At 35.1% G+C, this 26880-nt stretch overlaps 1 protein-coding gene across 1 annotated transcript; it reads right to left on the reverse strand.

The window, feature by feature from the left end:
* Positions 1 to 8383: 8383 nt before the first annotated feature.
* Positions 8384 to 9148, reverse strand: LOC116115181 (secreted RxLR effector protein 161-like). Its single transcript, XM_031401340.1, has one exon. The coding sequence runs from the start codon at positions 9146 to 9148 to the stop codon at positions 8384 to 8386; it is 765 nt and encodes a 254-aa protein (XP_031257200.1).
* Between the last annotated feature and the right edge of the window lie 17732 nt (positions 9149 to 26880).

Raw genomic sequence — 26880 nt, forward strand, 5'->3', positions numbered from 1 at the left:
ATAGTCGATCCCATGGGAGTTGGTGGTTGTGGTTCTTTTGACTTGACTACTCTTTTGACTTCACTAAAACACATTTTATTATGAGTAATATTAGGTTCATAACCCAATCTCACAACTTTCCCTCACAAATCTTAATGTGATATGTTGTCATTTGTTAGTTTGTAAAATGGGTTTTGTCTGCTTGTATGGGTTCCGCCCAACCATTTACAATCTAATCAATGATGAGCTGCTACATTAAAGGATGTGAGAGAAGTTTTTGAGATTGGGTTATAGACTTAGCATTACTTTTTTATTATACGAAGAAACACAACGAATTTAATTAGTAGAACTAGTGTTAATATCAGCGCATTTAATATTCTATTGTGTCCCGAGATCATCATTAATTATGAGCATTATGTTATTGAAAACGATGATAATAATAATAAACTGATAACCTAGCTGTTTCATATATAGACCATTTTGGTTCATTGATTTTATTCAATTTTATCTCTATAATCCCTACTATATTTTCAAGAACTCTAAATTTAAATCACAATTAAATAAAAGTGTGGCATATCTATTATAAAACTCTAAAGTTCTTTTTATTAATTTGATAAATACCAATAGTGAGAATCTTACCTGTATAAATAAATTAATGGGTTGTTATCCTTAAATGAAGAGAACAAAAAAATTCACAAATAATCAATGATTTAAGTTATTAGGAGAAGGATGGTGATCCAACCTTGAAATATCCCCAATCCTTCTAAATACACAAGTGCATTTTATGTATAGCTATCTAAAATTTTAAATTACTACTTGTCTTAAAAGTCTAAAGTCTAAATTGTTTATTAAATTTCCTTTCATATCCAACTGCATTTGATGCATAGCTCTCTAACCTGTTAAGTTACCACTTGGCCAGTTATGTTTTCTTCTAAATACAACTACATTTAATGTAATGCTCTCTCTAAACTGTTAAATTATATCATACTTTTGACTTTGATAATATATTAAGTTACCATTTGATCTAAAAGTTTTGTTGAAATGTGAACACTTTTTGGTAATTGAAGAAGAAAATGCAGGCAAGAAGAAAAATAAATTTAAGTTTTAGGCAAATTTCTATTTTAGAGATTTGTAATTGAGAATATGTGTTTTACTTTAATTTGAGTTGTAAAGTTTAAGCTAATAAATTTAGAGGTTGAATATTAATATTTAGTCTTATATAAACTACAATGCATCTCTCCCCTTATGGCTAGAGGGTAAGCTCTTTATTTACTAGAGTGAGCTATATCCAAGATCTTATATTCGAATCGCGGGAGAAACAATTACTGGGTTTACAAAAAAAAAACTACAATGCACGCTAACTGAATTTTCTGATGAAGGCAGATATATTTATATCTCAATATGGTACATTTTCATGTAGAAGTATAGTTTGTTATATATTGTTCACCAAATACGGATCTTTCAAAGAGGAATTCAGTCATCAAATGTCTATCACTTATAAATTCTACCATACATATGCAGTCAACTTCAATAATAAAATAAAAATATTCTATATGTACGTTACAAATTAACTTCTAGAAAGTCTGTCTCGAACACCAACTATTAGTAATGATTTGAAGTCATGCACGCGTAGAAATATTTGACTTGCTCCACTCAAGTTACAAGTCTTTGGTGATATTTAAAGAATAACAAGATATAGCTTTTATATAAATTATAGAGGAAGGATCTCTATGATTTGGGAGAATCTGAAAAGTCAAACCCATATCATAATATAAAGATTTTAAGTTTAGAAAAATTATATATATAGGAGTCAAAACGTTTCATATTCACAAACTTAAAAAAATACATGATTCATAATATATATCATTACTTTGAGTCACGACTCATGACAATTGATACTCGATCAAATTACGGCTGTTATACAAACCATACATTACTGTCAAAACCTGTATCCATTAGGGCGGCGAATTAAAAATCAAATTCTTTTCTTTGAAGTGTATTTTTGCACTAAGTCCGTAGTGCTTTTACTGTTACGTAAAATATTGTTTAGATTTACAAAACCCAGTTACTAGAAGCAGCAACAGGGAAAGAATGAAGAATAACTCAAAAGAATATTCAAACAAGAAGCTACATCGCAACCAGTAGATTTTAACAGAGTAAAATACATCTCTGTTTTCAAATCTCTATATGATAGTACGCAAGTGCAACAGGCCATAAACAATAAAATTTTGAAGCACAGACTGAAGACAGATGTGTTTCACTTGAATTTGTCGACCAAAAGAATTGATTAACTTGCACACAAGCCATGCATCAACATAAAAAACTATACATTTGAAAGTGGATAGTGATGAACAATTTTATAACCTTGCAAGTGCACGAATGGCTCTCGTAGTCTAGTGTGCAAAAGCAAGGGTCAATCCCACATAGATTTATAAGCAATTTACTAATCTTAATAACCATGTTTCAATTAAAACTAAAAACAAGACTTAATAATGAACAATTAAGGAAGATCACTTTAAAAGCAACAACTGAATAAAACTAAAATTAAACAACTATTAAAATTATCTAAAACTCAATTGACCAAAACCTAGGACTCCAATTTCACTATAATTATCCAGCTCTATGTCAAACATCTCTCTATTGTTTATCAATTCAGTCTCTAGGGTTCGCATTCACTAAATCAATGTATTACCGTAAGACGTTCATGATTAACCTAGTATTTTTAACACAAGACTAGTTAGGGCTTATAGTCAAGCCTATGAATTAAAAACTCATTGAACACAGGAATACTTGAAATCAAGAACAAAGACACATTTGTCAGGGCGTATGGACATACACTAATTATTCAAGAAATCATGAATCAACTAATATTCTGTCAGGGCGTATGCACAAAATACTAATCATTCATTCAATAATCTCAACACAAACAATCTACTAATTCACACTAAGTGTCGTCACACAATAATGAAAATTAAAGGCAGAATGAATCCAAATTTCCATTGAATTGATAACAATAAATATATATTTAAACATAGAGCCTCCAATTAGGCTGCATTGGATCCCTAAATAAGAGTTTAGTTACATATTGACATTAAAGAGAACAAACTTGAAATTCCCCCAAAAGCATGAATAATCCAAACCCTTTAAAAAAAAAAAAAAGAATAATCCAAATCCTAGGAAGATCTCCTTCTCTCTCTTGATAAAAAGTAACTCTTAATTTTGGTAAAAAAAGAATCCCTAAAATAAATTATAAAGTCCTATTTATACTTTTCCTTTACTAGGGGTGTTTTTGGGAGAGTCCAAGTTCAAGTTGGAGTTGAAAAAGGTAAGATTTTTATTTTTCTCGTGATCCACGCCGCGCATGATTTTCTGGCGCTGCAGTGCCAACTTCTTCATGCCACGACATGAACTTTCTGTCCAAATTCAGCTTCTCACGCCGCGAAGCAGAAAAACCATGCGTGACACAGAAAAAGCATGTCGCGACGCCATCCAACAATTTCACATTCTTTCTTTTGCTTGATGATCTGACTTCTCTCTTTAACATGTACAAAGCCTCCAACCACCGTGTGAGCATGAATTCATCACTTTTTCCGTCTAAAAACCTGAAACTCATACACATACCCGTGATTCTGGAAAATAGAAATATACAAACAAACTTACATAAAAATAATCCATGAAAGTCATGAGTTCCCTACAATCTACTCATAAAATTATGGAATATATATATCATTTCATCACTCATCAGATAGTACAAGAGAATTCCTGAATTTTTGGTACATTTCGGTGGTGGCGGAGCCTCCCAACTTTACTAATTTTCATTTTTCTAGGCAGGGATAGCTACCTTCTGTCCTTCTCTTAGCTTATCAACCGTCTATCCAACGAAATTGACTAAATAGAATACCACCCTTACAACATTCAAACAACATAAAGCAATAGTTCAGGTTCAGCACATTGAAAGGCCAAGCATTTAGCTTCAAGAAAAAATTTAATTTGGTCACTGGTGTTTCATTCTCACATTCTATATATATACTTAATGATTGTTAAGGAATGATGTAGCTAAAATAGAAGGTAAAGTATAAGACGAATGGACATTGCAAACTACGGTGAAAGATCTTCAAAAGATCCAATTAATTATATGCAAAGATACAGAAAGGTCTTTTATACGTTAGTTACATATAAACCGTCGAAATTGATATTGACGCGGCGGGTCCACTTAATTATTTAATTTATTTTTTTAATTAATGAAATGATGACCAATTGCGTTTAGGATCTTCACAGTGCATGCATTTTACGCCTATAAATACCTTAAGAGACGAGAGCTTGTCATCATGTGAAACTTTTAGAGAGAGAGCTTAAACAAACAGAAATAGAAACGGAGATGANTAGGGAACCCTTTTCGATAATTCATTTACCGATTAAATGAATCATCTGGACAATTCATATACATACTTTATTTTAAATGCATGACTGAATAAAGGAAGCAATTTACATATATGAATTGAAGGACTCTTTCTTCTATTATTTATGATATATATATATATAGATACAAGACAAAATGCTCTGAAACCAACAACACGAATGGTTTCTAGGGCATACACTAATATACACTAACAGACATCCTATTCCTATGGTATTTAATTAATACCCCTTCTCACATCTTATGTTTCTCACATTATCCCTTCTTTGGTGACTTCTCTCATAATCTTGAATTTGTTCTAACCCCGCTATTTATAGGTAGAATAAGACATTCTTTTTCTACTAGGATTCATATTTTAAATCCTAATAAGACTCCTCTAATTTAATTCTCCTATTTTAAGTCTAAATAAAATCCTAAACCTGTTCTTCTTTCCCAATACAACTCAAAGTAAAAGAAAACAAATATTCTCAGTTACAAATTCCTAAAATAAAAATTTGCCTAAAACTTAAATTCTTTTTTCTTCTTGCTTGCCTTTTCTTCATCAATTACCAAAAAGTGCTCACATCCCAACACTCATGCTTGAACCTTTTGGGTATTGAACTTCAAAGCTTGTTCTTCATTCTTTTACTCCTCCTTACTTCTTGTTTGTCACAACTTATAGTTGTTCAAAGCATGTTCTTCGGCATGCTTGCTTTTGGACTTCTTTAGAGTCCCATCAAACTATAGACTTATATATCTTATCGAAGATGACCTTTTCAGCCTCTCCTTCAAGCTTACTACCCCTTTTCTTCAAGTAAATAAGCTTCACGCACGTTACATTTGAACATTTCATTGGAAATGGTTGCTCCAAAAAAAGTTGAAGTTTTTCCTTTGAAAACCCCCCTTGAGCTATAGCCCTATAGCCTTCCATGATGTATGGGTTTTTCCATAGGAAATAACTGCTCCAATAAACTTTAGAGATCTCCATATGTTTCAGATGAACCAATGTTCACTCTTATGGCCTGGTTTTTGTAAACTACACTAAACGGATTAAGGGCGCTTGATGAAGAATACTCATCAATAGATAGCTCTGAGGATATTAGAGACTCTTTATAGCCACCCAAATTTGATGTTAGCATAAGGCTTGTCATAGTTTTTGACAAGTGTTAGTATTTGAAATCCTAGTTTGAGTATAATTATGTTTTGGTTCTAAGGTGTTAACATAATCAGGCCTCCAAGGTGCTCTTCTATATATATATATATATATATAAGGTAATTAATTTACTCTGTTTTAAAACTCAGCCTAGCCCAGATGATTTAACCGGTGTAACTAAGACTCGAGTTCTTTGTCGGGCCCAGTCACCAATTTCAATTGTTCATAACTCGAATAAGCAAACCCTAGAGAGGAGAGCAACAATTGCCGAGCAGACGATGGCAAGGCTGTTGGGGGGTTTTGGAGAAGAAGTGCTGGTGAGTTGAAAGGTGGTGATAGAGGTGATTTCTGGTGAATGAAATGACCAGAAAAGGCAAAAGCCACACGACCACAACAATGAGCTGTTGCCGATAATTAGCGGAACGAATAGGGGGGTGAGTTGGGTTTTCTTCAAGAGGTTGAGGGGAGTGCTTTCATGGTGATGGGGAGTGTTGTTGATTTTAGAAACAAAATCTATTTGGCCTGGGTTGTCGACGCCGACGGTGGTGTTTTTTGCTACAAAATGGCTCAATTTTGGCCAAATCTTGGGCAGATTTGTTGGGGAATGATTCAAAGGAAGAGTGGGATATGCATTTGGTGTGTCGCTGCCAACAACAAGTCACCACTAATTTGCTTTTAGGGTGTGTTTGCTAGATTTCAAACTTGTACGGACTAATGAATTCTTCAGAGGTGAGTTTGCTAGATTTCAAACCTTTAGACATGCTGACGTCACCAGTTTGACCTGTTGGTCGAATCGGTTCAATCGATCAGTTTGAGACCCGAGCACTTTGCTAGGTTTCACCCTGGGTCGATTATTAAAACAGTTAATTTGCTTCCAAGATTATTGACAATGAAAGAGTCCATATTGTAAGTTACTCACAACTAAAACATAACATATCGCTTTAATCTTTTGCAGTAAGCAATTACTCATACTCACAAAAAAAAATAAAAAAAAAAAAATTCGTACTGTATGTGATAACGTTTAGTAAATCGACCCATACAAGCATCGAATACCAGTATGCCATTTTACACCTACTTTCATATAATATGCGTTATAAGAAGAGGAGAAACAAATTAAGTGCAAACAGACAATGTCACATCCCATTATCATTTACTTCCATTAGAAAATAGGGCCATAAATCATTGCCAACATCGTAGTTGGAAGCAAATGGATATGGATCCTCTTGGCGCCCTTTTTGAGAAGTTGATTCTTCAATTCCAAGGTCTTTGATAGCCTCATAACCTTCCACCCCATAACGGCTCTCAATCGGGAATGGCTGCTCCATTAAACTTCGAAATTCTTCATTTGAGAACCCCACCTGGGGAGTAGTTGATACCATAGACCCAGGGTTTGTAGCTCCATAACCTTCCAACATGCCTAAATTCTCCATTGGAAATGGCTGATCCAATAAAATTTTGAGTTCTTCTGAAAACCTTCCTTGAGATATTGGCTTCACAAATCCAGGATCCTTGGCCCCATGACCTTCCATCATGTCCGAACCCTCCACTGGAAACGGTTGTTCCAATAAATTTTGGAGTTCTTCATCTGAAAACTCTCCCTGAGAAGTTCGAACCATAAATCCAGGACCTGTAGCCCCATAACCTTCATCCATGTACAATCCTTCCATCGAAAATGACTGTTCCAACAAACTTTGAAGTTCCTAATATGCTTCAAATAAATCGATTTTCTCTTCTAGGATCTGCTTTTGGTAAATTTCACTAGTAGGATCGGAGCTTAATGAAGAATAATCATCAGTTGATAGTTTTGAGTGTGGAACTTTAGAGAGAGTTCAAACAAACAGAAATAGAAACGGAGATGAGAAAAAAAGGCAACGAAAACTTTACTTTGTTTCAGTTTTGATTAATAACAGAATCTGTTACACGCAAGCTTATATAGTGAGCTGCTGAACTGAAGAAACAGAATTAGTTACAGTGAGGTTACAGAGAGAAAGAACAGACTTCTATATAGCAACAGAGAAGCCAACACTATTTTAGTAAAGGTTGGAGCTGAGACGACTGCGTTTTTGGTTCTTCATAGATTGTTCTTTAGTTGAAATGGCAACATTTCTATGCAGTCTTTTATATTTAAGACGGCAGCATTTCACAAACCAACAGCCTCCTTTAAGCTAGACAGCAGTCTCCTCTTCTCAGACCAACAGCCTCCCTCAAGCCAAACTGCCCTACAGTTTGAGCTTGACAATCTATCTATTTTATTTTTGCACAACTTTCTTCAAATTGAGCTTGAATAGCCTCCCTTAAACTATCAACTTACTAACTCTTAAAACAGCTTCCAATATTCAACATATGACATAGCATCTTATTTTCTCTGCAAAATCCAACACACTGAGTAGAGTAACAATAATCTGCTTCTGCTCATCACCAGAAACAAATTCTACCAACAATAAGCTGCTTCTGCTCATTACTTAGAAACACATTCAGCCAACAATAATCTGCTTCTAGTCATCACAATAACCAGACTGAAATCAACATCATCCAACAATAATCTGCTTCTGCTCATTACTTAGAAACACATTCAACCAACCATAATCTGCTTCTACTCATTACTTAGAAATACATTCAGCCCAACAATAATCTGCTTCTGCTCATCACAATAACCAGATTGAAATCAACAGCATCCAATCACAACTGTACTACTGAACACAAGTAAAAAAAAAAATGCAACCTATAATTTGCTTTAACTCATCAACAGAAACACACTCTGCAACAATATTCAACTCATCATCACAGCATACTGAATTCAACACCATCCAATCTCAACTTTACTACTGAACACAAGTCAAATCTGCAACCTAAAATCAAATTGCAGTAAAGCAACAAGGAACAACATTCAGTTTTACTTTTAATTCTTCAAACTGTGCAGCAGGAAGTGCCTTTTTTAAAATGTCAGCAATTTGTAATTTGGATGGTACATATTGAACAACAATCTTGTGAGCTAGAACTTGTTCTCTAATGTAGTGAGTGTCAATTTCTATGTGTTTGGTTCTGGCATGAAAAACAGGGTTAGAAGCCAAAGCTCCAGCACTCACATTGTCATACCATATCACAGGAATTTTTGTCATTGACAATCCTAATTCAGCAAATATACTATTTAACCAAGCTATTTCAGTGGTTGTGTGAGCCAGAGCTCTATATTCAGCTTCAGTAGATGATAGAGCTACTACCTTTTGTTTCCTAGAGCTCCATTGAATTAAATTTGGTCCAAGGAAGACACAATAGCCACTGGTGGATCTCCTGTCTTCTATATTACTGCCCCAGTCAGCATCAGCATAACACTCAATGTCTAAAAAGGCTGCTGGTGTGAATTTTAGACCATGATCCTTAGTCCCTTGAATGTATCTCAAGACCCTTTTACATACTTGCCAATGAAGGGCAGTTGGTGCTTGAAGAAATTGACTCAGTTTATTTACAGTAAAGCTGAGATCAGGCCTTGTCAAGGTAAGGTATTGTAAAGCCCCTACCGTACTTCTGAAAAAACTAGGATCAGAAAATAGTTCACTATCACCTGAAAATAACTTGGAGCTTGTAGACATGGGAGTAGCAGAAGAATTAGCTTCTAGCATTCTGGTTTTGATCAACAAATCAGTAGCATATTTGGTCTGACGTAGATGAAGTCCTGTGGTTGTTCGTGTAGCTTCTAGGCCAAGGAACTACTTGAGTGAACCGAGAGCCTTTAAGGAAAATTCATCATTCAGCTCCTGCACAAGCTTACTCACATAAACCATATCAGACCCAGTTAATAAAATATCATCTACATATACTAATACATAGATTACTTGTGAAGATTGATGAAGTATGAACAAACTTGAGTCTGAAACAGAGTTCTTAAATCCCTTATTTAAGAGAGCTTGCTTAAGTTTGTCAAACCAGGCTCTAGGAGCCTGTTTGAGTCCATAAAGAGCCTTATTCAGTTTGCAAACATAAGCCTTAGAAGACTCTTCAAAACCAGGAGGTTGAACCATATAGACAACCTCATTCAAAACCCCATTAAGGAATGCGTTATTCACATCGATTTGTTGAATATCCCTATTGTGAGTAACTGCTAAAGTAAGAATAATTTGAATTGTTGAGGGCTTAATTATTGGACTAAAAGTCTCAAAATAATCAAGTCCAGGAGTTTGTTGAAACCCCTTGGCTACCAATCGAGCTTTGTATTTTTGTAAAGAGCCATCTGCATTATACTTGACTCTGAATACCCATTTGTTACCTACAATGTTCATCTCTGGTGAATAAGGGACAAGAGTCCAGGTATTGTTAGAAACCAAAGCTTCATATTCATGCTGCATTGCTGTTTTCCACTCAGGACTAGATAAAGCTTCTTGGACAGATCTTGGTTCTGGCACAACTGAACCAGTGAGTATGAAGGCAGTTGGCTAAAACATTGGCTCAGATGATGTAGCATTCAGTTTGGCCAACTTGGCTCTTGTAAGCATAGGATTTATATTTTCAGAAGTATTTGGAGCATCTGAGGCTGAAGCACTTGAAATATCAGTTAGCTGCAGAGAGGTCAGATCAGTTGCAAGTGGACATGCTGACTTGGACAGATTGTTATTGGTAGGGTAAGGATCTGTATTGGATGTATTAGGTTTGGTAGGATAGGATAAGCAAGGAATTTCATAAGATGTTAAGTCTACTGCAATGGGTTTAGGTAAGCAAGTTTGTTGTGACGATTGTATCTTTGGGCAGGGTATTTCATAGGCTGTTAAGTCTACTGTAATGGTTTTGGGTGGACATGTTTGTTGTGATTATGGTATCTCTGGTTGTAACTTACAAGGTAATGCATGAGAAGCTAATTGAGGAGAAGAAACACATGTGGAATTAGTAGGCAAAGTAGGATTAACAGATGGAGTAAAATTAGAACTCTTACCACTGGTTGAAGGAGAATCATTAGAAGAACCAACTGCTGCAGGAGAGACAGGTTCAGCCGAGTGATTTGAGTGAGTTGAATGACTTATGGAAATAAAAAGGCAAATAATTTGGAGTAGAATGATCTGATTTGGATGACATTAAAGAATCTGAACTGACTTTGGAAAAAGGGAAGTCATTTTCATTAAACCTCACACTGGGAGTGACAAAGATTTTACCATCTGGACTAAGACATTTATACCCTTTCTGAGTCAAACTATATCCTACAAAGACACATTTTTGGGAATGAAAACTAAACTTATGTTCGTTAAACACTCTAAGAAATGGAAAACATGCACAGCCAAACACCTTCAAAGTTGCATATGATGGTTGAAATTTAAACAAGAGTTGATATGGTGATGCATGCTGTAAAACTTCAGTAGGCATTCTATTAATTAGATATACAGCAGTTTCAAAAGCAAGCCACCAAAAATGCAATGGCTTGGATGCATGAGCTAATAAGGTCAATCATGTTTCTACCACATGCCTATGTTTCCTCTCACTTCTTCCATTTTGTCGATGAATATAGGGACAAGAATATCTAAACTGAATGCCCTCACTACTAAGATAAGGAATTAATCCCTTATATTCTCCTTCTTGGTCTGATTGAACACATTTAAGTTTGTAACCAAATTGTCTCTCTACAAGATGATGAAATTTAATAAAAATAGATCTTACTTCAGCCTTGGTTTGTAAAGGAAAAAGCCATATGTATCTACTGAAGTCATCTAAAAAATGAACATAATATTTGAAACCTTCAGTAGAGGGAATGGGTACAGGACCCCATATGTCACTGTGAATAAGTTCAAGTGGAAAAACTGCTCTGGATGAAGATCTAGGAAAACTGGTTTGATGCATTTTTCCTAGTTGACAGGCCTCACAGAACTCAACAGGTTTATAGCTTGTGTCTCTTTGTAAAGACTGCATAATATAATGATATGCTTTGACATGAGGATGACCTAGTCTTTGGTACCAAACCAAAGGACTAATGTTCTTATTTACTGTGAAAACATAAGGGGTTGAGACATCAGAATTAGAACTTAATGCAGCATTATCATGATTATGCAAATTGGGCTTGGTCGCATCAAGGCTAAAACAATATGAACAATTTTTATCATTATGAATACAATCAAAACATGACCTGTCAACACATGGAGTAGCAGCAGCATTGCATTGAGAACCATCCACATGGTTAACATTATTAAGAACACAATCATCATGTAAGACATCTTCATATGGAGCAATACTAGTAACATTTTGAGAATGAACAGAATCATCTTTATTTATATTGTCATTATTCGAATTACAAGAAGGCAAAGCACAAGCACTAACATTGCTAATATTAGAAATAGAGATACTATCTTTATTGATACAGACAGACTTAGTATCATTATTAGAAGTAAAGCTAGAATGAGACATTGCTAGGGATCTTAAGGACTTATCTAATTGACAATTATCAAACTGACATTCAGAGGAACGAGACATTGCAACGTTTCCAGAATAGGTGTCTTTTAAGGACTTTTCTTGGGACAATGACTGAGCAGACTAAGATGAGATTTGAGTGGACAGATTTGGAGGAATCACAAGCTGATATAACCCTGCTTTAAGGTCTCCTTGCAGCAACACAGTCCTGGTAACTTTGTCCTTTACAACACAACAATTTGAGTTAAATTCAACAACCACATTGTTATCTTTTGTGAATTTGGAAATGCTTAAAAGATTTTTGGTTATTTTGGGTACACATAGAATGTTTTTTAGATAAATACATTTGGATTGCAAATTGCTAGGTAAATAGGAATTACCAGTATGAGAAATGTGTAACAACTCACCATTCCCTACTTGCAACTGTTTTGACCCTTCATAAGATTTGCTAATATTCAACTGCGCGGGATCAGATGTGATGTGATATGTTTCTCTAGAGTCCATATACCATATTGGATCAGTTGGAGTAGAAGAGGTTGCATAAGAAGCAGATGCAGACTGTGGTAAGAGCTGCTGTGGGTGGAAAGCAAGGTGTGCTTGAGGACCAGCTTGTGCATTAGATGCTTGTTGACTTGGAAGACCAGTATAAGTAATCTAGCCAAAGGGCTGAAAAGATTGGTTAGCCAAGTGAGCAGGTTGTCCTCCTGTGTTGAATTATTGGTGTGAACCTGAATGTGAAAGACCAGTTGACACATTTTGTCCAGAAACAACTGAGGTTCTTGCAGGCTGATAATTGCCAGAGTGAACTTGAACTAGTGTATTGTTCTGAAAACCATGATTGGCAAACTGTGACTGAAATCCACTAGAGGATAGTCCATTTCCAGATTGAGGCTAAAATCCTCCAGATGAAAAACCATTTCCAGATTGAAAACCTCCTGTATATGACGAATCATACCAATGATAGCATTGCACAGTCGTGTGTCCAGGTTTACCACAAACTTGACACATTGGCCTACCTCGACTTTTGAATCTTCCTCTTCCTCTACCAGCATTATTGAACACTGCAGGTCTATAATTGTTCCATGCAGACTCATACTGAAAACTAGGTAACTGAGCTGGAATAGTAGAAGACTCAAATTGATTGAGTGAATTTGTAGGCACGGGATAAAGAGAGTGAGGAGTCTGGTTTTGTAAGGTACTCAAGGCAGAATTATTAAAGGGTGCTACATTCAGACCTGAGCTATTAAGAGATGTCATATTGTCACGTTTACTGGATGAAGAAGCTTGATTGACCATAGCTACATTAGCAGAGCTATTTGAGAAATCAAAAGAGTTAAATTTCTCAAGTCTTATCTCATACTTTTGTAACAAAAACTTTGCTTCTTGTAAGGTAACCGAATCCAATTTCGATTCAATCCGTGAGGTCAAATTAACAACAGCTGCGTCATATTCTAGACCAAGTCCATCAAGAACATGTTGAAAAAGATCTTCTTCAGATACAGCCTGACCACTTGCTGACAAACTATCTGCAATTTCTTTCATCCTTTTAACGTAACTATCTATATTTAAATCCTTCTTTTGAGTTGTTTGTAATAGGTTCTTTAAGTGCAGAGCTCGAGCTTTAGAGTCAAGTTCAAACTCATTCTCAAGAGCAGACTAGATCTCATGTGAATAACGACACTTTGAGACATATTCAAACATACTTTCTGAGATTGAAGCTAATAACCAACTGACTAGGAACTTGTCAGTACGTTTCTAGTTCACATAAGCTGGATTAATTTCTTCTTTAATTTCAGATTCTTTGTCTTTTGGTTCGTCAGCATTATCCATACATGTTTTCTTAGTAAGAATAATAGGAGAAGGAAGAGGTATAGTACCAATTAAGTAGTCTTCCAGTTCATGAGCACCAACGGCGAACAGAATCTGAGACCTCCAGAATCGGTAGTTATCTCTTGTGAGCTTAGGATTAACAACTTGCAAACTCGATGAAACTGCAGAGTGCGCAAAATTTTGCGAATTGCTTAGACTATTCAGCATCTTTTCAGGTCTAGCAAACTTAGACAGATCAGAATTGTCGGCCATTGACGTTTGTAAGGCTCTGATACCATGTGGAACTTTAGAGAGAGTTCAAACAAACAGAAACAGAAACAGAGATGAGAGAAAAAGGCAACGAAAACTTTACTTTGTTTCAGTTGTGATTAATAACAGAATCTGTTACTCGCAAGCTTATATAGTGAGCTGCTGAACTGAAGAAACAGAATTAGTTACAATGAGGTTACAGAGAGAAAGAACAGACTTCTATTTAGCAACAGAGAAGACAACACTATTTTAGTAAAGGCTGGAGCTGAGCCGACTGTGTTTTTGGTTCTTCATAGATTGTTCTTTAGTTGAAACGGCAACGTTTCTATGCAGTCTTTTATATTTAAGACGGCAGCGTTTCACAAACCAACATTGAGGACATTGGAGAAGCCTTATAGTTGTCGAAGTTGGATGCATATGGAGCATTGATAGATGAGGAACCGCCTTCAGACGAATGCTTCTGGTTGGCTNTGACCACTTGCTGACAAACTATCTGCAATTTCTTTCATCCTTTTAACGTAACTATCTATATTTAAATCTTTCTTTTGAGTTGTTTGTAATAGGTTCTTTAAGTGCAGAGCTCGAGCTTTAGAGTCAAGTTCAAACTCATTCTCAAGAGCAGACCAGATCTCATGTGAATAACGACACTTTGAGACATATTCAAACATACTCTCTGAGATTGAAGCTAACAGCCAATTGACTAGGAACTTGTCAGTACGTTTCCAGTTCACATAAGCTGGATTAATTTCTTCTTTAATTTCAGACTCTTTATCTTTTGGTTCATCAGCATTATCCATACATGTTTTCTTAGTAAGAATAATAGGAGAAGGAAGAGATATAGTACCAATTAAGTAGTCTTCCAGTTCATGAGCACCAACAGCGAACAGAATCTGAGACCTCCAGAAGCGGTAGTTATCTCTTGTGAGCTTAGGGTTAACAACTTGCAAACTCGATGATACTGCAGAGTGCGCAAAATTTTGCGAATTGTTTAGATTATTCAGCATCTTTTCAGCTCTAGCAAACTTAGACGGATCAGAATTGTCGGCCATTAACGTTTGTCAAGGCTCTGATACCATGTGGAACTTTTAGAGAGAGCTTAAACAAACAGAAATAGAAACGGAGATGAGAGAAAACAGAGCAACGAAAAACTTTACTTTGTTTCAGTTTTGATTAATAACAGAATCTTGTTACAAGTAAGCTTATATAGTGAGCTGCTAAACTGAAGAAACAGAATTAGTTATAGTGAGGTTATAGAGAAAGAACTGATTTCTATTTAGCAACAGAAAAGCCAACACTTATTTTAGTAAAGACTGGAGCTGAGACGACTGTGTTTTTAGTTCTTCATAGCTTGTTCTTTAGTTGAAACGGCAATGTTTCTGTGTAGCCTTTTATATTTAAGACGGCATCGTTTCACAAACCAACAGTTCTCTCCTTTTCTTCTCTAAATTTGTTCAGATTTTCTCATATTTCACATGGTATCAGAGCCCTGACTCGCATCAATGGCTAAAGATTCTTCTTCTTCTCATACGCTTAACAACAATTGAGATATGTTGCAAGATTCTTCAAATCAAACTGCTTCAGCTCTCAATTCGAGCTTGCAAGTTATAAACCCTAAGCTGACAAGAAACAATTACCGCTTTTGGAGCTCTCAAGTTTTATCCACTATTAGCTCTCATGAATTGGAAGATCACCTCTTAGGTAGAGCTTGTTGCCCCTCACCAGTTCTAATTGATGATTCTGAGGTAAGTGAACAACTTAATCCGGCTTATGTTTTGTGGAAAATAGTTGATAAATGCTTAGTTAGTTGGTTACTTGCATCAATATCAGAAAACATGTTTTGTGTTGTTTCAAAATGTAGATTAGCCAGTAAAATTTGGTTAGCCTTAGAAAACGAATTTATAACAGATTCCAAGGCTCGAGCTCTTCATCTTAAAAACTTGCTTCAAACAACTCAGAAAGGTAGTCTGAGTATTGGTGATTATGTTAAAAAGATGAAAGAGATCTCTGAAGGTTTAGCAACAAGTGGAATGATTGTATCTGATGAGGACTTGCTTCAATATGTGTTAGATGGGTTAGGCCCTGAATATGATGCCACTGTTATGACCCTTACTTCCAGATTAGAATCCAAAGTTGACAGTGTTACACTTCAAGAGGTACAGTTTTTACTTCAGAAGTATGAGCTTAGACTTGAAAAGTTTAACTCAGTTGATCTCTATAATAGGTCTGTTAATGTAGCCTTAACTAGTCATCCTAATGTCTCTGGTGTTTATGGAGCAAAATACTAGCCCAGCCACAACAAAGCTACAAACGTTGAACATTTTTCCAACACTATACCTTCCCTAATTTCACTAGGAAATCCTCATAGCTTCCAAACTTATGTTACTCCACCAATATTCACAGCCTTTCAGCCTCAAACCTTTATACCTTTTATTGGTAGTGGATTGAATCAAAACTGGACTAGACCTGCTGTTTATGGAAGAGGCAAAGGCCGTGGTAGTGGGAGAAACAGACTCATTTGCTAGGTCTGTAATAAGGCTGGATACTCTGCTGTTCAGTGCTATCATCGTTTTAATGTAGCCTATAATCGTGTTTCACACCAGCAACAATTTGTCCATGTTTCTCAATAGCAACAACCTGTTCTTTCTCCTCAAGGCTACCAAAATGTATTACCTCAGCATTATCAGAATTTGACTTATCCTTAGCATGCTCAGAACAATGCTTTCTCTGCTTCTAATCAATTACACAATGTTCACTCACCACCAATACTAAACAGTGGTTCAACACAGTTCAATCCTTCTTCCATTGGACAGTCAAGCACCACATTTGCTCCTACATCAAGTTTTGGAGTACCCAGTCAGCATAATTCTTGTTATAGCCAAGCTCACTTTGTTTCTACTGGACCAGGGGCTAGAATTCGAACTGATAATGGTGTAGTTTTTGGACAGTCTGGGAATTATTATAATCAACCATCTCACGGTTTTGATGTTGCTACAACCTTTCCTTCAATAGATCTAGCATGGTATATGGACTCTAGAGCAATCGATCATGTGATCTCTGATCTTGGATAGCTGCAAATCAGCAAGACTTATGAGGGTGATGCTCAACTTCAAGTAGGCAGTGGTGAGCACCTTTCTATCTCTCATATAGGTCATTCTATCTTACCTAGTTCATTGCTCCAAATGTTTACATCTTAGGAATATATTTTGTGTGCCAAACATTACAAAAAATATGCTTAGCATCTCTAGGTTTACCAAAGACAACAATGTTATTGTTGAGTTTGATGCAAATTGTTGTGTTGTTAAGGACAAATCCACAGAGGCAAAGTTATTGCAAGGGGGCATTAAAGGAGGTTTATATCAGTTGAACATTCCACCTGCTTTGTTCCCTTCCACTACCTCATCCTTTACGGCCTCATTCGCATCACCTACCTATTGTTCATCATCCAATAAAGCGGCTCATTCTATCCAATTCTCAGGAGATGCATTGTTTAGTCAGTCCTATAGGCCTAGTAGTCAAAACAAGTCAGTTGTATCTACTGATGCTACTTCCCATTGTAATCAGTCTCAAATGCAAGCTACTAATAATCTGTCTCCCTTATCATCCCATAATAGATGAGGCAATAAGGCACACCTCTCATGTAAAGAAGTTTGTAACACTTGTGATGCTAATAAAATTGATCATTCTAATGTTTCACAAACTGCTTCAGTTTCTGATTTTTATTCTGCTATTGACATGTTTGATCCTAATATGCATAATTTTGATACTTTGGATAAGTCTGAAGTAAAGTCTATGAGTAATGAATTTTTATGTCCTAAGTCTGAGATGTCTTATGCTATTCATAATAAACTAAGTCTACTTGAAAATGTGCAGTTAACTACTTTGCATGCACCCAACGTGTCACATATTAATATGCATGAGCTAAATCTGACTAAGTCTGAATTTCAAAACAATCTTCATTGCCTTGCTGTTAAAAAACAATTTCCTTCCCATATGGTTTGGCATAGGAGGTTAGGACACCCTAATTCTACTGTTTTTCGAAAAATCATGTCCTATTTTTTAGGTTCCCAATCACAATCCTCATAATTTCCAAAATCTGAAAACTTCTTTTGTGATGCATGTCAATTAGGCAAACTACATCAGAACACCTTTCCTTCCTCTCAATCACATGCCCTTGAACCACTTGCCTTAATTCATAGTGATGTTTGGGGCCCTGCCCCTACAGTTTTTGTTGAAGGTTTCTGGTATTATGTTCAGTTTTTAGATGATTTTAGTAGGTTTACATGGGTTTTTCCTTTAAAAACAAAAGCTAAAGTTAAGTCTGTTTTTATTAAATTTCATCACCTTGCCGAGAGGCAATTTAACACTAAACTAAAGTGTCTTCAATCCGATCAAGGAGGAGAGTATAAAACTCTCATTCCTTATCTTAATGACTCAGGCATTCAATTTAGACACTCATGTGCCTACACTCACCAACAAAATGGTTGAAGTGAATGCAAACATAGACATATTGTAGAAACTGGTTTAACATTACTTGCACATGCATATATGCCCTTACATTAGTGGTGGTTAGCATTTGAGACTGCTACTTTCTTAATCAATAGAATGCCTACTGATGTCTTAAACGATGATACTCCTTATCTCAAATTGTTTCATAAACAAACTGCCTATGAGAGTCTTAAAGTGTTTGGGTGTACTTGTTTTCCCTATCTTCATCACTTTAACAGTCACAAGTTTAGTGTTCATTCCTCTAAGTGTGTGTTTACAGGATATAGTCTAATTCATAAAGGGTACAAGTGTTTAAGAGAAGATGGAAATTTTTTTGTTACACCTAGTGTCACCTTTAATGAAACAGAGTTTCCCTTCCAAAACAAACAGTTTATTGATCCTTACGACACCTCTTCCTCTCACCCTACCGGATAGCTCTATAATCTCTTCCTCATCTCATATACATATCAACCCACACATTCTTAGTACATTTGATACAGCACCTTGTAGCAGTCCTTTAGACTTATCTACATTGCCATCATTATCTGCTCCCATGTCCATCACCTCACCATCTACAGATACATTGAATACAACATCTTGTAGTAGCCCTTTAGACCTTTCAACATTACCATCAGTATCTTCCTTACCTGTGATCAGTTCAGATTGTGTTTTCCCTGCCTACCATCTTGAAGTTGATTTATCCTCAGCACAAGTCTCTACTGATTCAATGCCAATTCAACCTGTTCCAAATTTACACCCTATTATTATAAGGTCAAAGTTTGGTGCTACTGTCTTCAAATCAGCCACTAGTTCAGTTTCACATGAACCTAGAATTTTGCTACATTCAGCCTTCCTTACTACTGGTCAGGATGTTATAAACCCTGAACTCAATTCTGCACTTGAAGCACTTGTAAGTCCAACTTGGACAACAACCATGCAGGATAAGTCTGATACAACTGGTCCAGTTTCAAACGAGTCTGACATTTTGCTACATTCAGCCTTCCTTACTACTGGTCAGGATGTTGTTGAACCTAAACCTAACTCTGTAATTGAAGCACTTGCAAGTCCAGCTTGGAAAGCAGCCATGCAAGTTGAGTTTGATGCTTTTCTTGACAATAACACTTGTCTCTTGTCCCACTTTCTTCCGACCTGAATATTGTGGGGAACAAATGGGTTTTCAAAACCAAATTCAATACAGATGGTAGCCTCCAAAAATACAAAGCCAGGCTAGTGGCCAAGGGATTTCAACAAACACCAGGATTGGATTATTTTGAAACCTTCTGTCTTGTCATCAAGCCATCAACCATTTGTATCATTCTTACTTTGGCAGTTTCTAATGCTTGGGACATTCAATAGATTGATGTGAACAATGATTTTCTTAATAGCACTTTAAATGAGACAGTATATATGCGACATCCACTTGGCTTTGAGTCCTCTGATCACCCCTCTTTTGTTTGCAAATTGAACAAAGCTCTGTATGGATTGAAGCAAGCCCCCAGGGTCTGGTTTGAAAAGTTAAAAACTGCACTTCAGATTAAGGGATTTCAGTACTCCATCTCGATTCTAGCTTGTTTATCTTCAAGCAAAATTCTGCTGTCACTTATGTTTTGGTATACATTGATGATATCCTTATTATCTTGTCTAATCCTACTTACATTAGTAAATTGATGAAAGACCTAAATGATGAATTTGCACTAAAAACTTTGGGGTCTCTACAGTATTTCTTGGGTTTGGAAGCAACTAGAACTCTAGCTGGAATTCATCTCAAACAAACTAAGTATGCAACTGATTTGTTTGTCAAGACCAATATGCTTGAAGCTCATGCTTGTTCTACTCCAATGGCTGTTGGCACCAGGTTATCTTCACTTGTTAGTCCAGCCTTTGAACATCCCAGTTTGTATAGGAGCGCCCGTGGTGATCTTCAATATTTGACCCTTACCCATCCTGACATTAGCTTCCCTGTTAACAAGATTAGTCAACACTTGCAAGCCCCAACAAATCTGCAATGGCAAGCATGCAAGAGGATCCTTCGTTACATCAAAGGTACTGTCCATTTTGGATTGCAATTTAAGCCAGTAACCTTCTTTCATATTGAGTGTTATGTTGATGTTGATTGGGGAAGTAGTCCTGATGACCAAAGATCCACAAGTGGGTGTTGTGTTTTCTTAGGTCCAAACCTCATTCAATGGAGTTCTCGCAAGCAAAAGGTGGTAGCATTGTGTAATGACTCTCTTTCTAGCTAGTATACTCGTAAAATAACAGTAAAACTAACTATATATATAAGAAAATAGATACATATAAACGAGTATAAAATTTTGGGCCCATAATTAATTTTTCTTTATATACAAATCTTTACAAAACATAATAAAGTCTCAAAATATTAACTTGACAGTTTTGCCCAACCCTTTTGCTGCGTGATGTTCCAAGTGACCGCATCTCACCTGTTACCTGCAAAAACATCGAAAACAACAGGGTGAGTACTAATTGCTCAGTAAGTAAACCCGCTATGCTACCCTTCTCTCTCCGTTGCTTAAATTCTGAATTTCTTTCCTTACTTCACACTTCCCCATTCTTCTTTATTCTTTCTCTACTCTTACTCTATTCTTTCTCTGTTCTTTCTCTCTATTCTTTCTCTATTCTTTCTTTATTCAGATAATGGGCATGGTATTATGCATATATATAATGCAAATGCACAAATGCATAAAATATGCATTTTCTTTTCTGTTTTTCTTATTCTGTTTTCTGTTTCTTTTCTCTGTATTTCTTTCTTTGCTTCCTTTTCTAGTCTTTCTTTCTTTTCTTTTCTAATCTTTCTCATTCTTTTCTTTCTTATTCTTTTGCCGATCAGACTCGGTTGAGGCATGGATTTGGAACACCTTGGCCGTGTAGGTGTATTCTTCTTTCTTAGGTACAGCCCTCATCCACATGCACTCTTACGGACCGTACCAATTCTTCTTTCTTATTCTTAGGCCGCTCACTACAGGCAGCATGCATGTGGGGAAAATTCTTCTTGTCACTCATGGGTTCCCCATCGCAACAACCTTTTCTTCTTTTTATCTTTTTACACTTCTTTAAATAAAGTTCAGATTTGAACTTCTTTAATATTCTCATTTCTTTCTATTTACTCTTTAACATTCTTTAGTGCTTTTTCATGCTCTTATGAATATGTATGCATGTAGATGGTTTCATGCTTATAATTCTTTCTAAATTCACATGTTTAGATGCAATAATGCAATATGGAATGCAAACATGTCATTCTCTACCATATCCAAACTCATCTCAATATAACACATAACCATACTCCTACATGCACTTCTCTTTGATATTTCATCAGACAACTTATGTGCACAAAGCAACTTTAATTTGGCTACACTTCTATCTCTTTTCTAAGCCACCAAAAATTGGGAATAAAACCCTCCATATTTAACGCCAAACCTGTCTAAAATTTCCACTCCAATTCTTCCAAACTTCATCCAAACATTCATCAAACATCAAATACACCAACACAACTTCTCATGGATAAGTTATAATCATCATTCAACACCAAATCCATTAACAATTCTTCATATAAAACATATATATGCATAAAAGAAATTCTCTACACAATATTACTTAAATCATACTTAGGGTAGGATTTACTTACCTTATATGTGAGCAATCCAACACTTTAAAAATCTTCTTTGATCTAACTCTCTTTCTCTTACATCCTATGAACACAAATCATCAAAATTCAACACTTTAAAAATTAAAACTCACTTCTTAGTGCAAGGATCTTACCTAAGGATACTTGGGATTGAAAATTCACTCAAAAGTACCCAAAATCTATGAATTTCCCTTGAAGAAGAATTGAAGAACTTGAGAGAATATGAAGGTGAAGGTGGCGTGAAAATGGATGAGGAGTAGCTAGGGTTTCGCTCTTCAATCCTTGATATAACATAATATTATATATAGTTTTCCATTTTGCCCTTGCACTTTCTTTAAAATTTCATCTATGTCCCTTAGTCAATTACCATAATGCCCTCATTTTATTGCATTCTCCATGAAATTCTATCTCTTTTCACTCTCTACAATTTCAACTAATTTTGAGTGAAAAGACCATTTTACCCCTAATGAAATTTTAAGGCATTTTCTTCACATTTTCTCAAAATAACTTTAATAAAAATCAACTAAGGGTATAAGGGTATAAATTAAGTTACGTACCTCAATGTGGGCGTTACACATTGTCCTCAACTAAGACTGAGTACAGAGCACTTGCTCAAACTGCTATTGAGGTAGCCTGGTTATAGAATATGTTCTTTGAATTAGGCCTAAATTTTCCTACAACACCAGTAATATGGTGTGATAATGTGAGTGCTGGAGCTCTTGCCTCTAATCCGGTCTTCCATGCATGGACCAAACACATTGAACTTGATGCACACTACATTTGTGAACAAGTTTTAGCCAAGAAGCTGGTGGTTCAATATGTGCCATCAAAACTTCAAATTGCTGATCTCCTGACAAAACCCCTCTCAACTGCTCAATTCAGTGAGCTAAGACAAAAATTGACAGTTCTTGATGGTTCTTCCTTTAAATTTGAGTCCTGGCTGCTGATTTTTTTTTTTTTTTTTTTGTTACTTCATTACTTCCCTGCATTTCTATCTTACTGCTTAACCTTCTGTAGCAACTGGAGTTTCAAGTCTGTAGTTCAGTGTTTGATATGAATGGTGCAATATTGATAGCTTTTTGCAGCAACTGGTGTTTCAAGTCCACAGTGGTATTTCAAATCTGCGGTTTAGTATCTGCAACTTGTGTATCAAGTCTATGCAGTGATATTTCAAATCTGCAGTTCAGTATCTGCAACTTGTGTTTCAAGTCTGCAGTGATATTTCAAATCTGCAGTTCAGTATTTGCAATTGGTGTTTTAAGTCTGCAGTGGTATTTCAAATCTGCAGTTCAGTATTTGCAACTTGTGTTTCAAGTCTGTGCAATGATATTTCAATTCTGCAGTTCAGTATCTGCAACTTGTGTTTCAAGTCTGCAGTGATATTTCAAATCTGCAGTTCAGCATCTGTAACTGGTGTTTCAAGTCTGCAGTGGTATTTCAAATCTGCAGTTCAGTATCTGCAACTGGTGTTTCAAGTTTGCAGTGGTGTTTTTTTTTTTTTTTTTTTTTTTTTTTTTTTTTTTTTTTTAAATCTGCAGTTCAAAATCTGGTTTTCAAATCTGCGTTCAATAGCTGCTCTCCAGATTCTCCAGACTCTGTTAGTTTGTTCCATGCTTGCTTTCACCATTGTGTCAGTTGCCCCATATCTGCATATTGGAGCTGATATTTCTACTGTTTGATGAAGTTTCTAGTGACTAATGCATGCTTGCTTTCACCATTGTGTTAGTTGCTCTGCATATTGGAGCTGATATTTCTGCTATTTTGATGAAGTTTCTGGTGACTGATGTTTTCTGCTATTGCTGATTTTTTTAATGAAGTGACTAGTGTACAAGCATCTAGAGTTTACAATTTGGCACTGAATGGCAGTGAATGTTGCTGATAATTACGTCCTCAAACCAGATTTGGTTTGAGGATAGATGTTGACATAAAAGGTGTAGTGCAAAGATGTCAGGTACTCAAACCAGTTTGGTTGAGAGGAGATGTTGACATAAAAGGGTGAAAGTGCAAAGTTGTCAAGTATTTGGATGCCTTTAATAATGGTGTCAAAGTGATGTCGTTTTTAAGTAAAGAAGTCAGTTTTACTCTGTAACAGTATCAGTATAAGAGCCATGCTCTTTCTCACTATATTGATTCGTAATCAAAGGATTACACACAAATCATGTTCTCTTCCTTTCTTCTCTAAATTTGTTCAGATTTGCTCATATTTCACAGGTAAGGGAAGAGATGACAATATTCTTTGGGAATTTTCTTCTTAAATATATATATATTTTTTCAAATTTCCAAAACAGTTTTAATTAAACTCTCACTCGCAAAACCAGATTTTTTTTTGTTTTTATTGAACTGGATCACATTTTATTGTAAAAACCATCTTATGACACTTGCTCAGATTAAACTAAAAGATCAAATCCAGACAATTATACGCGAAAAAAAAAAAATTATTATCATAAGATATATAATTATACCCATTTGATTATTTATTTCACTGACTCTTCACCAATCTTTAGACAGATGATTTTACTCTAAAATATTATCAAATATTGGCTCCTAAAATAATATTATTTGTAACTAACTAGTAAGATATTGAGCTTAGGTTTATAGATGTTATGTCTATTTTTGACTTTATATTTTGTACAAAGTTTTATACGGAGTGAGAGAATAAAGAGACCCACAACTTTCACAATGAAACATTTACATCTTTATAATTGAATGATGTTTGTGAAAAGTAATTATTATAATGAAACATTTACATCTTTATAAGAGTAAAATATACGACAAAAAATAAAAAGTTTTTTATTTCTCATATGTCTTAGTTAATTGTTAAAGTTTAATATTTCTAAATCATTTAATATATTTAATAATTTGATCATATGAAGAAGAGATAAAATAAGGGCATATTAGTTGTTGCACCAAAATTCTGCATCCAAATAACTTTTCACAAAGCATCTATCAATTATAGTAAAACCTCTCTATAGTGATACTCTATATAAGAATAAATTCTACATAGTCATAAAAAATTCTAATCCCAATTTAGAATAGTTATAAATAAGAATAAACTCCACATTGTAATAAGTTATAATTTTTTTAATTCTCACCTTAAGGAAAGTTGTCTCTATATAGTAGTAATTATCTGTATATTACAAATAAATATATGTTATGTTACATTAAATGTTTAATATGAAATAAAATATTTATTTAAAATTGTTTGAGACAAAAATTTATGCTTTAAAGTTGTTACCACATCTTTTACCTTACGAGTACGTAATACCTCGCTAGATTGGACATCTTCTTGTTGAAGCAAAAATATTTTTAGCTTCTCAAGCATGTTTAGAGCTTCATAGCAAGAAACTTTTTGTATTTCTGTACTATCATCCTTAGGATTATTTCCTTTCTCTTATTGTCTAATTGCAACAATAATTTCTTCTTTGGTTAAAGTATATATGATTTGTTGTTCATTTGGATGATCGAGGAAAACATTAATATCTATTTGATTAGTGTAGGGAAGATGTCGAATCTGATCCCTCAATTCTGCAATGACTCTTTTATTCTCCTCATCCAGTTCATTTGTAACTAGTAATTCATCGACATTGGAAGTCCTAATTTTGCAGTGCTTAAAACCATTGGCAATTGTCCGTGGCTTCACATCAATTGAACATGCATCAATTGCATTTACAATTCCATCAATGACACTTATCTTTGCTGGTTCCTAGATATGATCTTCTATCAATTTCAAAAGTAGGCAATTAAAGTACTGAATTGAAATTATAATACTACTAAAACATAAATTGAAATCCTAATACTATACTACTAAAACATAAATTATAAAATAAGATTTCAAAATAATAATTTTTTAACTACACCTCTATTAAGTTATAACCTCCTTATAGTAATAAAATTAGTTAGTCCCACCATTATGACTATAGAGAGGTTTTACTGTATAAGGGTGTAAATTTTTCATTCTAAAATCTATGGGACTTCTTATTCTTTGACTAAACCTCAAAGGTGTCCATAAAAATCTCCATTTTGTTCATTTATTTTTTATCAAGTGTTTGTTTGGGAAGCACTTTCAAGGCGAATATAAAAGTACTTCTGTAATAAAGCATCTTTTAACTACTCTCTATATATCTTAGACTTGTTCAATGTTCATTGGCTTATATGGGCAGAATAGATATAGAGGAAAGCTCCAATGTCTAATGTATGGTTGAAAAAAACACTTATTAAAAAAAAAAAAAAAAAAAGGAGATAACTGTGAGATTTAGGGACTAAGGATTTTGGGAACAAAAACAAGAAAATAAAGAAATCAAGAAAAGAGAAGACTGATGCAGAGAGTTCTAGAAATCTCGAATTCTTCTCATTAACAGAAAACAGAGAAAGGGAGGCCAATTTATTCACACCCCATAGTACATAACATGTAGTCGTTTCAAGTAAGCACAATTATACTAAAGACATAACATTTGTAAAGTTTGCAAACTAAACCCAATCACTATATTTAAAACAAATCAACCTTAATCAGACTCAATTTACTCAATATCTCCCCTTAAACGAAACTCCAATCCTGTTTTTCACCATCTGCTCATACTCAATATCACCCTTTCTTAAACTAAACTACAGTCTTTATCAAACACTCACAAAAAAAAAAAAAAAAAACCACACAATAGCTCAAATACACCAGTTACACAGCAACTCTAATACATTGCAGCTCTACGAAAAAACCACACAATAGCTCAAATACATCAGCTACACAACAGCTCTAATGCACTGCAG

The sequence above is a fragment of the Pistacia vera genome, unplaced genomic scaffold, assembly GCF_008641045.1.
Source record: "Pistacia vera cultivar Batoury unplaced genomic scaffold, PisVer_v2 Contig732, whole genome shotgun sequence".
NCBI lineage: Eukaryota > Viridiplantae > Streptophyta > Magnoliopsida > Sapindales > Anacardiaceae > Pistacia > Pistacia vera.